At 43.3% G+C, this 12,075-nt stretch overlaps 1 protein-coding gene across 1 annotated transcript in view; it reads right to left on the reverse strand.

The window, feature by feature from the left end:
• PRKAR2B (protein kinase cAMP-dependent type II regulatory subunit beta) overlaps positions 1-8,862 on the reverse strand; it is a 76,819-nt gene extending 67,957 nt beyond the window's left edge. Inside the window, exon 1 of the mRNA XM_054631420.2 lies at positions 8,276-8,862. Coding sequence (XP_054487395.1) covers positions 8,276-8,603 — 328 coding nt within the window. The 5' untranslated portion in view covers positions 8,604-8,862. The remainder of the gene's footprint in view (positions 1-8,275) is intronic.
• Between the last annotated feature and the right edge of the window lie 3,213 nt (positions 8,863-12,075).

Raw genomic sequence — 12,075 nt, forward strand, 5'->3', positions numbered from 1 at the left:
AATTCTGTACATCTTTTATTTATAGCCTACACTGAGGCTTTGCAAGGAATCTTTTCTTTCCAGTGTTGGGAAAGGATTTATTTTCTTCCTATCTGGCATGCTTTACAATGGACATCTCTGCTAAAAAGGTACAATATGAAAACAGTACCACTATTTATAAAAACATGTTTGACATCTGCATTACAGGGTTTCAGAAGGAATTGATGCTGTTATAAAAACCTTTATACAAGCAGGATGGTATCTGGAATGACTGAGCAGGAAAGATGTTACTTCATGTTACTTCTCCTTTCAAAATCTATTTTATATAGCAATTTTCCAGACCCTCCATTTAGGAAGTCTTCATAATATTTACTAATTGTCCCTTTTAGCCCAGCTTTGCAGAAACCACTTCAGTCACATAACTGAAACTGTATGTGTAAGACAGCTATTCTCATTATCATCCTTTACCTGCTCAAGCTCTCAGCTTCAAGTTCTTGCCCTGATGATTTCTTTTCTTAATCTCATTAAGCAATTTAAGAGTCACACACATAAGTGAAAAACACTTTCTGTTGTTACAGCATGCTTTTCACAAGTCTACCTTCCATTATTCAGTGTGTTATAGCACAATAAGGCAAGGCTGATTAAATTAAAATTTGGATTTTTTTTTGTTCTGTTCTTTATAATTTCCTTATTTATCCGTGGTCCACAAATTACTTTTCTGAGCAGCAATGCTAAAAGGATGCCATTTATGGAAAGGATGGCAAACTGCCATATGTCTGTTGTACAGGTCATTCTGAGGATACCTTGTACCTACAATCTGCATTTTACCCCTATCCACTTCAAGCATCCTGTCTCCATCCCCCTTCATTTCAGACCTCCCACTTTTTTGGATGACATGGTATCACTGGAAATGCTGAATGAGGCACTGGACATTTGATTCCCATCATCTTTTTGATGTAACCCCAAAACTGTGTGTCTTCTGGGTTACTTGCTGCATTGATATAAATCTGGATTCGTGTATTACGCTGCCTAGAAACTGCAAATAGGAATTCTCTGTGAGTACTTCTGCTATTTTTATCACTAAGTGCACAAAAAACTGAAACAGAGCTCCTCATATTTTTTAATGAAAAATCAAACTGACAAACATGATGCTTTTCTACAAGGAAAACTGTAATAATGCCAGTCAATTAGAAATGTAAAAAATGAAGTGAAAACAAAGCACACTCTAAGGCAAATTTCACCCTCTTCAACAAAGTCTTGTTTAGTACTATGAGTGAAAACTGATCTACAGACCAAAAAATGTATTCAATGAAGAAAAAGATTAAATAAACCCCAAGTTTGTAATTAATTGTCATGATCAAAGCATCCTGTTCATGCAGCAAATGGGTGATCATTCCTACTCAGCATGTGAAAGGGTTATCCTAAAAGGGCTCCCTGAAAGGATAAGGGGTTTCAGTATAAAACCCCTATATAAAGCTATCTAGACTCACTACCATCATCATCCAATGTCCCAAAGAAAGGGGAAAAAAAGTGCATATTTCCTTTAGAAGTCTCATAAGAATACTTTCAAACAACACCCTAATTGATGGATGTTTATGGTAATATCTACTTATAGACAAGCTTATTTCTTTTGACAGGTTTATCTAGCAGGTAGTAATTCATGTATACACAGAGTTCATCTTTTATGCACCCACATCCACAAAACAAGCAACAATATCAAACAAACTGTGTGATAAATGTATCATCCCTGGTAAAATCATCTCCTCCTCCTCTTCTTCCAATTTAGGTATGTCAAGACCTATTCCAGAAGCAGAGAACACTGAGCCATTTTTAATGGCTCTTTTTCTCAAACTCTTCTCCCTCCTTCATTCACTTTTTAAAAATTGCTAACCTTTTTAAAGCACAGAACTTCTGTATAATTACATTCACTTGAAGCTCATAATAGGAGTTCAAACCTGGGTTGGTAATAGTTACACTACAGCGTGACTTTAAGGCATTTCCATTAAAATAATAGTTGATGAAATAACCACTGTGACTTGTATTAAGCATTAAAAGTAGGGACATTTCACCCTGTCTGCTGTGTACTGTTCAACATTTCATTTCTTCATCAGCACCATCTTGGCTCTCTCAGCCATGTTGACTTTCTCCATAATGACCACTACTATTATTTTTTAAAACAGAAAACGTTTGAAACCAATCTGGAACCTCCATAAAAAAACCTGAGTTGAAACTTTCACTAAAATGCAAGTGTTATGAAGCTCCAGACATGGTAACAAGAGCTGACCATGTCAAAACATTTAAAAGATCTCTCAGCATCAGATGACCAAATTCACATCCTACAACGCATTGACCACTGATTTTAGTTAAGGTCACATTTATGCTCTTCTGAAATATATTTATAAGCCAAACAGAATCTCAGTAGAAAATTCAGGATATAAATTTGGGACAGCAGGGCTATAGCTGGGTAGAAAAACAAGGGCAGAAAATTTCATGTGCTTTCTCACATGTGCTGTCCATTCTTTTATCTTTCTCCCCTTACCCCAGTTCTGTATCTCCTCCTACCTCTTGTTTTTACCTTTGTATTTTCCTTACCACACACTGACTCCTTTTCTTCCCCATGTCCTGCCTTCCACCTTGCCTTCTTGCTTCTTTCATCACTGCCCCAACAAATGAAATTTCCCAATCTAGAGGTCATCTTTGATATTTGAAAACCAGAAGTGCAGCAGCAGCCTGTACCTTGACTAATCTGTACCTTGTGACCTAAATGTGTGATTTCCAAACCATATGTTCCAGATTTACAGGAGCAGCTAAGGCCAATAAGCCTGCAGAGATTTGACTGTTTAGGAACATTTCACACAGACTGAGGGAACTGGACAGAACCAGAGAACACAATGCAATACTTCTGCATAACAGACTTGGGATAAACCATGAGATATACAGGTCTTAAACCAAGCTTAACTTCCTGACAGATGCATGAAGCACCTCTGTGCAGGTTACAAGCACTGGGTCATTGTGCTGTAGGAGTGCATTCTAAAAACAAGCACTCTCTTAATGTCCAGAGATTAAGCTTTATTCTCTTCACCAAGCAGGGAAATAAATTGGTTTTTTGCATTCACTTAAATGCATAAACAGGAGTAAACACAGGGAACAAAAAATATAAGGTTTCTTTGGGAAACTGAAATGAAGTCAGTAAGTGAAACAATATTCCTAGAGAGTTCCTGAGGAAGCAGGTTCTCCTTTGAAACACACATGGCACAAGCAAGAAACTGAGCATTGCTGTGCAAACGTTAGTACTGACACTGCTTATAGGTTATAATTCATAATGCAATCGCTACAAACCCATGCCAGCAAAATTTTATGTCTTCCTATACATCCTGAATTAAGGCTGTTCTCTTTTTCCAAGCTGAACAGTCAGCCAAAATTATCTCCACGTTGTTTCTTTAGAGAAAAAGAAGCTGAAGACAAATTCAAATATTTTTAGTATACTTCTACTATCTTTCTGTCCACAGGTCTTTGGAACTTCCTCCTGCTTCTCTTCAATACACTTTATTTATTTATTGTTGAATAATAAATAAATTATTCAACAAAATATTAACCAGCAGAGAGACTTCCACTCATTCATGCTTAATTTTGAGCAGGGATGCATAAATACTTTTTGAGTGGAGGCTGCTATCATTTCAACTAAATTATTAATATAAACATCCTTTTTAAAAAAAAAAAAAAGATTGTGTCAAAAGTATTCCCTTCATCTACAATCACAAGTAGATACATGACTGAAAGGGAGTCATAGTCCTACCAACAAAGGCTACTAAATGATACATATTAGAACTTCACATTTCTAGTTGCTTATAATTTTGTCAAAGTTTTTGGATGACAAACCTCCCAACTTGAATAAAACACCTGTGTGAGATTAAGGAATAAAAGAAAACAAACAAACAGACCACAAACAACTGCCAACTTGCTTGGGTTTACTCTTTAAAATAACTCTTAGCAGAAAGAAAATATTTTAGCTTGCTCCTGTCAAAAATACTGGAAACCATTATTTCAAAAATCTGCATTTTTTTTAAAGATTTTTAGCCCAGACAGTAAGCTTTGTGGTTTTGTGACTGTGTACACTAATAGAAAAGAGCAGCCAGTAGCAAACCCCTGACCAAGACCCACTGGACCATCAAGGCACCAAATTCTTGCAGCTGGAATTCTTTTCCCTCACAGAATCCATCTTCTTCCCAACCACCCACCCTGAACACTTAATTTACACATGTTATTCTCTGAATAACAGCAGGCATAGCCTAGCAAATTGCAAGGAGATCTGTGCCAAAGCCTTTCCCAGGAGTGCTCCAGCAATGCCGTGCTCCCAAGGGACTGGGCTGTGGCTGGAAACTTCTCTCTTCCAAATTGCACAAACCCACAGCAAGGCTGCCCCAGCCGGGCTTCAGTGGGGTTTGTCCTTATAACCACACAAATAATGATTTATTTCTTTCTGTATTTCAAAAGAGTGACTGTAGAAATTATTAAAACTTCATTTCTAAGGTTGGCTAACTACATATCAGATGGTAGTGATTTCAGCCATTACCCATCATATTGCTGATTTTAGTTTGAATACACACATTTATAAGAAATTCACATGCTTTTCTATGCAGCCCCTTATTTAAGGATACCCTTATTTAAGGATATCCTACTACAACTTGTATGTATTTTTATATTGCTCCTTTGTCCTTACTGACCCCTTCCACTGCTCTAATCTACCCATTACCATGACACAATTGTAGTTGTTTGCAAAGTTTTTTCTGGTTTCTACAGTTTACCTATTATTTCAAAATTTCTATGAATAGTACATCTGTAAAGCACTTGAGACTGAATAAATGAACTAAAATAAAGACATGCCTTTAAAAGTGGCATTGTAAGGTAGAAGATGTGTGTTTTGTCTAAACAGTGATCTCATATTATTTAGGCACAATCAGTGGGTAAAGCTGAAATACAGACTTGCATTTTCTAGCTCAAGTTTTCAAAGAAGGAACTCAAAGCAACCAACACACCAACAGAAGCACACGGGGGAGGAGAGGGACAGCTGTAGTATTTTTCTGTTAAAATACACCACTATCTGAGAAAGACACCAAAACAAACCAAAGTAAAACAAAACAAAAGAAAAATAAAGTAAACAGAAGCTATGTCTTGCCAAATGATACATACAGCACCACTTTTGAGTTTAAAGAACAGCAATGTTACCTCATAAAACTCCTCTACTAATTCATATTAAGGCTAGATGAAATGCAAATTTTTATCTATGGCAAATATTTTCAAACAACTGTTACAAATTACATAGGTTATTGCCCATCAAAATAAGTTGCAAATCAACATTAAGTAGTAACATCAAAAGAAAAGTATAGTCACTGTAAAAAAACCAAATAATTCAATGAGCATTTTCAAATTTTGCAGACTCAGTATTATAAATCTTAATACGTACTTCAGACCTGCTAAAAGTTGGACAAATTTTCTAAAATAGGGCTCATTTTTATGCATATTTCCTATTCAATTTAGTGCCTGCTATTTTTTAGTAGGGATTAGTTGTTGTAACTGATTAATGCCAATAGACCCATGTAGGACAATTAAATATTTTTTTTTAGAAAAAGCAAGCAAACGAATCAACTAGAAAACCTGAAAAACATTCCCAAATTAAACTGTGTGTTCCAAAGGGGATAATCTAACTGCTCTGAGCATAAAGAATGTCATTTCTGAGGTCACCTTAACTCCAGGTGCTATTCAAAACTATGACACCAATACCACAAAGTTCTCCCCCCAGACAAGGTAACTGCTTTTGCCTCTATGTGATTTCTGCAGTGAGGTAATGGACACAGCAGAGACCCAAACAGAGTCTAATTCAAGGTTCACATATAACTCTTAATCCTGAGTACAGGGTTTTTTTCTTTTTAACACAGCTTATGCCTCAGCTCATCATTTCTGAAACAGGATAATGCTCATGTACCTTCCAAAATACATTTCAAGGACAAAACTAATACTGACAAAGAGTTCAACTGCAGTGCTTGTAGGTATTTAGAAACATGTGGTAGGGGAAAAAAAAAAGGTTTGGAGCATTTACAGTGAGAGCTCACCAATGCTCTGATTTAATTAATTAAGGAGTACTGTCAGTTTGATATTTCAAATGTACAGCTTTAGCAAAGGAAAGATACCACGACCAGGTCTGGCCTCCCTCACAGAGGTTTTCATTCTACATTTGCTTATCAACTTTTCAAATTTATTGCCCTCTCATAAGGATGCAAACAGGGCAAATTTGCTATACAGAAGAAGTTTAATAATTCATAAAGGCAAAAAAAAAAAATTAAAACTTCACCCAAACTTCAGTTAAGAATTGCTACTTCTAGAAAGAGAAAGCAAAAGCATAGAAGAAACATGCTTTTAAATTGGTATGTAAACCCATTAGACAAATATTTGAGTACAAGCCTTTATGCCTCCAGTTATTAAGAAAAGGCTGAGTGGATGCATTGTTATGTTACCTTAGAAGAATATATTCAGGGCAGACATAAAATTTGAATTTAAAATACACACTCCTGCACAACACACACATACACAAGCACATTATTAGTAATCATTTACCATGAGTTACTTCTTATTAACCTTCACGTGGCTTCATAAATATTTTCATTTTTTGTTTCCTTTAATTCAAACTAAGAGATTCTAGCAGGTCCCTTAATGAGAAAATTGACAATAATGGTTTTCTCTCTTCACAATCACAACAAAAAGACTGTCAAAAGAATCTTGATTACTGGTATTCCTTCAAAAATCTTAGAAAGCTTCTTGGAGCACCCTGTAAAGTTACAGGTGTGTAAAACATACACATTAATAAATAAAACTACTTTTCTGCACTTCCCTCCATACAACATTCCAGTTTTCCATTTACCAATTAGATTGTTTGGTGTTAGAATAATTAATATTTGAAAGACCACATCTACTGTTAGTGAATTAAGATAATAATTTTTTTCTTCCACATTATGACCATTTCAGTTTTCAAAGAGAGCAAATTTTCAAATTTCTACTAATCTCGCGTAATCAGCATTAGAATTTAAAATTACCACATAAATCTGCAGAACCTGATTGACAGATTCAATTTCTCATTAAATACACGTGGGTATAGCTGCAAGGAACAGATGAAAAGAATGGCGACTGTCTTATGGGGTAACATGAAGCATTTTGAAAACTTACCCACTTCTTAAACGCCCACTTGTTTATCTACATTTCCTGATGAAATGCACATAACACATCATTTAAAAACCCGCACTGAAATTCAACTAGCAAACAAATGCCTTCTGTACTCTGCTAAGTAAATCTACCTCCAGCACGACTCGCAGGGATGACTGCTTTGATGGTATGATGAGGTACACTTCAAGCTATCCTCAAAAAAAAAAAAAAAAAAAAAGATAAAGGAGTTTGGACGCTTTCCTCTTCTCCATCTAACCGTACTGACTGACCCTTCAGTCAGCCTGCCCATGACACAAAGACAGAGCACTTCAGCTCCTACCCATCCCATAACCCACACCAGCAGATGGATTGACACAGTCTCGAAATAAAACCTGTCAGCCACACAAAGATAAGGTGTCATTAGCTGCGTGTAGATCGGTGTTACCTTCAAACACAAAGATACTGCAAATGTTCTTTGCTGTCACAGCAACACTTGTTCCACAGGCCCTTCTAAATGCAGAAAATTTCACTCTGGCTTTCAGGAAGAAATTATGTTTTAAATTGTGCTCTACTTTCTAAAACACATATAAGTGCATCTACGCAAAACGCCTAATCAAGTGCGTGAATACAGTAGCATGTCCACGAGAGGTGTTTTCTAAGGCAGACATACCCTTGCACTAATTACGGAATGCAGATTTGCTCCTATAAAAAGGAGATACACAGACAGACCTTTGCTAGTCTATTATCGGCTCACACGCTCCAAGCGATGCAGCTGGTGATGCCTGTATGCCAAACACCAGCACCGCGAACACCGGGGGAAGCCCGGGAGGTTAAAGTTTGCCGCGGGATACGGGAACCCTCCCGCGGGCTCCGCTCTCTGGCGTCAGCGCGGGCGGTCCGTGCCCGCCGTGCGGCCGCTGCCCGTGTCCGCGCTCCGCCGCCCCCGCCACGCCGGGCGGCCCGGCCCGGGACCCCCATCCCCGCCGGGACCCCCATCCCCGCCGGGACCCCCATGCCCGCCGGCCGCGCACCTGAGGCCGGGCGGCCGCGGGAGCCGCCCCGCGCCCCCATCCCCGGGCCCGGCGAGGCGGGGGAGCCTTACCCGGGAACTGCTGCGGCGGCGGCGGCGGCGGCGGCTGCTCGTCCTCGCCGCTCTCGGAGTCGGTCTGCATGGGCTCCTCGGCGAAGTTGACCCCGCGGGCGTCGGGGGGGCCCCGGCGCGGCGGCTGAGTGCCCCTGTCATGGCCGGTGCCCGCTTTGCGGCCGCTCGGCTCCTTCTCCGCCGCCTCCTTGGCCGTCGCCGCCTCCTCCTTGAGGCGCCCGAAGTACTGGAGGGCAAACTCCAGCAGGTCCCCGGGCTGGCTCCGCAGCACCTCTACCGTGAAGCCCTGCAGCAGCTCCGTCAGCCCCGCCGGGATGGAGATGCTCATGCCGGGGCCGGCCGGGGGGGCGCAGCCCGGCCAGGAAGGGGGAGGGTGAGGGGAAGGGGAGAGGAGAAGGAGGAGAAGGAGGAGAAGGAGGGGGGGAGAGCCCGGGGCCGGGGGTCGGCGGCCCGGGGGACGAGGCGCGCCCGGCGGATCGCCCGTGGGCAGCGGGAAGGGGCGGGCGGCGGCGCAGGTGGGAGCGGGCGGGGGGCGGGCCCGCGGGGGGCAGCGGCTCCGGCAGCCTCGGCGGCGGCGGCGCCTCCTCCCCCCGCGCCGGGGGAACCTCGCGCACATGTGACCCGGGAAACCATGACAACCTCCCGCCGGGGACTGCGGCCGCCGCGCCCCGCCCGCGCTGCCGGGAGCCGCGGGGCCGCGCGGAGGGCACGGCACGGCACGGCACGGCACGGCACGGCAGGGCAGGGCAGCGCATCTCTGCCCCCCGCACGGGCTGCCCTGCCGGGACACGGCCCCGCCGGGCACCGCCGCCCCCGCCACCCCCGGGCTGCCGGGGACACAAGCATTGAGCGCCTTCTCCCTGCGGGGTGTCCAAGCATCCGCCCTGGCGAGCAGCGGGGATTCCCGATGAGCGGACGCGGCCCCGCTCAGGGAGGGACCGCAGTGCATGTAGCATCTCATAGCTGATTACTGCTGTGCTTTTTCACGGCCATGCACCACCTTAAAGCTCTTCTGCACATCATTCATACGTATAGAAGTGCTGTCGATTTATATTCATCTATATTATTTAGGATGGGAGGGGTGATGTGGTGCTAGCAAGAGCATCCTGTTTGTCAGCTTGTTGTTTAAGGTCCACGAAAAATTTAGCTGGAGAAAGAAACAATTGTTTAAAAATGGGGGAAGAAGTCCAATTTAAACACTGCTGAGTGCCAACGCTCAGCATAGACGCTCTTCCAAGCCATGATGCAGAGACTACTTAGCACAGTGGTAAGTGGGTGCTGCTTGTCATCACCAGGAAGCTTAAATGTTTTAAGTAGAGTAAAGTAGCAATTACGGGTGCCATGTTTTTCAATGCTTCACTAAATGCTTCTTGAAAATGAGGTCCGTGGAATGCATGAAAACTGCATCCCCCCCTGGTTTGTTATCACCTCTGAACATTGGCCAACGTTTTGGGGTTCCAGAAAGACTCCAGTTGGAGTCTTATTTTTATGCATCAAGCAAATTAACTGCTAAAATGTCTAAGGCTGTGACAACATGGCTGTTTGATAATTGATTTCATTAAACATTCAGGATTGCTCAAATGGCCTGCAATGAGCTTCATGAGGGCTTAGGGTGAGATAAGCAGTCAAATATGAGTTTGTAGTAGCAAGATACTGAAAGACCTGACCTCAAAAAAATAACACGACAGCAAAATATAGCAATCTCTGTGACACTTTTCACACAGATAGGGATGTAAAAGCCAGCAGCTTTAAACTGAATTAATTTGCGAATGGAACCCAGTTCTGGTTGTGTATGTGTTTTCAAATGGAGCTTTGTTCACAAGTTGGATCTTCAAAGTGTTACAGACCAGGTAAATTAGTGAAGTGAGCAAACCATACCTGCATGGGTGATATTGCTGCCCTGGAGCAGACAGGAGACACCTCTGCAGGCTGAGATGTGGAATACCTTTGAGCAACATCTTGTGGCTTCATTTTATGCTGCAGGCCATTATAAAGTACTTTTTTGAAGTTAAATTCGCTGTTGTTTAGCACAGTCCTGCTTGAGGAACCTCTTCAAACTCGAGCTAAGTCATCTGGGGGCAGACCAGGAGTTCTCCCTGGACTGCAGCAGGTTGCTGTGTCATCAGGCTCTGAGAACTGCTGCCGTGTCCAGGGGGCTGCCAGCACTCTCCCCTTGATGCCGTGTCCAGGGGGCTGCCAGTACTCTCCCCTTGATGCCATGTGCAGGGGGCTGCCAGCACTCTCCCCTTGATGCCGTGTCCAGGGGGCTGCCAGTACTCTCCCCTTGATGCCATGTGCAGGGGGCTGCCAGCACACCCTCCCTTGATGCCATGTGCAGGGGGCTGCCAGCACACCCTCCCTTGATGCCATGTGCAGGGGGCTGCCAGCACTCCCCTCCCTTGATGCCATGTGCAGGGGGCTGCCAGCACTCTCCCCTTGATGCCGTGTCCAGGGGGCTGCCAGCACTCCCTCCCTTGATGCCGTGTCCAGGGGGCTGCCAGCACTCTCCTCCCTTGATGCCACGTCCAGGGGGCTGCCAGCACTCCCCCCTTGATGCCATGTGCAGGGGGCTGCCAGCACTCTCCCCCCTTGATGCCATGTGCAGGGGGCTGCCAGCACTCCCCCCTTGATGCCATGTGCAGGGAGCTGCCAGCACTCCCTCCCTTGATGCCGTGTCCAGGGGGCTGCCAGCACTCTCCTCCCTTGATGCCATGTCCACGGGGCTGCCAGCACTCCCCCCTTGATGCCATGTGCAGGGGGCTGCCAGCACTCCCCCCTTGATGCCATGCTGCAGTGCTGGCATGCCCTGCCTGTGGAAGCACTGCTGGTGCAGCACAGCCACATCCATTAAAATGGCTGAGAATCAAGTGCAGCAGGAGAGCTGACACCTGTACATCATGGACACGTGCAGAGCTTAGTCACTCTGGAGGGGGGCTTAGCCAGAAATGCCAGATGGGCTCATTCACAAGTTTGGGAGCTTAAAAACCTTCTCACACCACTGATAGGATTGATCTGTTTGTGACCAGGCTGAGATGTACCTAAGCTTTGAGGAAGCTCCCAGGAAGAGAAGTGTTAGTAATTAGTGCCTGGAAGGCACTAGGTGTCCTGTGAGCATGTAATATTCCATTTAATGGAGTCTTCCAGGATTAGAAGAGTTGTCATCCCTGAGGTTTTCTCATACCCAGAAAAGGCAGTCCTTTTTTTCTAGGAATTTACCAGCAGCATAGTGTCTTTTGCCATCTAATCAAGGACTCCCCTACTTTGTCAGAGACTCTCATCCTCCCAGACTTAAAATGAGATCACTTCTCTGAAGATATCCTCAAGAGCCAGCCTTTGATGTTTTTATGCAAAACTCGGATAATTTGAATAAGAGATTCCTAAGTGGCAGAACTCTAAAAAATGCTTATTTCTAAAAAATGTTTCAAAACAGCCCAAAACATTTGTGTCTAGTGAAACTTACCTTGAGGTTTGTGTACCTCAAAGGATGGCAGCAAACTTTGTAGTTCAAGTTGGTGTCATCTGGTTTCCTTAGATGCTTTCTGTTCCAAAGACTTTGTATTGATATTTAAGTTGCTTTTAAATCCTCATAAGGAGGACAGCTGTCGAAAATATGTGTTATGTCTAGCAGAATGAACAGTTAGATAGAGTATTGCTTCACACCTCTCCAATGAGTTTCATTAGTTACTACTAATTTTTGTGTGCCATTCTAGTTCAGCTCTAAATATCTTCTTTAAAAGAAAGAGAATATACAACCTACAGAAATCCTTCTGTACTGAAAAAGGATTAGGCAGAATATTCGC

The sequence above is a fragment of the Agelaius phoeniceus genome, chromosome 5, assembly GCF_051311805.1.
Source record: "Agelaius phoeniceus isolate bAgePho1 chromosome 5, bAgePho1.hap1, whole genome shotgun sequence".
In the NCBI taxonomy this organism is placed as follows: domain Eukaryota; kingdom Metazoa; phylum Chordata; class Aves; order Passeriformes; family Icteridae; genus Agelaius; species Agelaius phoeniceus.